Source organism: Phalaenopsis equestris, unplaced genomic scaffold (assembly GCF_001263595.1).
Source record: "Phalaenopsis equestris unplaced genomic scaffold, ASM126359v1 Scaffold178431, whole genome shotgun sequence".
Taxonomy (NCBI): domain Eukaryota; kingdom Viridiplantae; phylum Streptophyta; class Magnoliopsida; order Asparagales; family Orchidaceae; genus Phalaenopsis; species Phalaenopsis equestris.
This window is the reverse complement of record NW_018198380.1, coordinates 1-456: the sequence shown is the minus strand read 5'-3', so window position 1 is coordinate 456 and position 456 is coordinate 1. Positions and strand designations below refer to the sequence as shown.

Genomic DNA, 456 nt, shown 5'->3' with positions numbered 1-456 from the left:
GACTGTTTGGCGTGCAGAATGCGATCACAGACTATGTACCACCACCAGACGGGCACATCGACTTGGCGACAATACTGAAAGCCACTCAAAGACCCAAATGGACGCTCAAGACAACGAATGCCTATTTTTATTGGGTTACCCGCGAACAGGGATCCTTCGATTGGTTCAAAGGCGTCATGAACGAGGTCGCAGAGCTCGATCAAAGGGTAACAAATTATAATTTGCATCATTTATAATTGTAATGAGATAGAAAAATAATTTATAATTTGTTAAAATCATAGGGTGTTATTGAGATGCACAATTATCTCACTAGCGTTTACGAGGATGGGGATGCGCGGTCAGCACTTATTGCCATGGTGCAGGCTCTAAACCACGCTAAAAATGGCGTAGACGTCGTCTCCGGAACCAGAGTAAATTATTTGTTCTGTTCTTCTAAGCTTTTGAACTTTTTTTTTT

The 456-nt window shown here is 41.9% G+C and overlaps 1 protein-coding gene across 1 annotated transcript; it reads left to right on the top strand.

The window, feature by feature from the left end:
• Nucleotides 1-5: 5 nt before the first annotated feature.
• Nucleotides 6-426, top strand: LOC110034250 (respiratory burst oxidase homolog protein F-like; the record flags this gene model as incomplete). The annotated part of the gene is made up of 2 exons (XM_020738531.1): nt 6-206; nt 282-426. Coding segments are annotated over 2 exons (346 nt in total), but the record flags the coding sequence as incomplete, so codon positions are not given.
• Between the last annotated feature and the right edge of the window lie 30 nt (nt 427-456).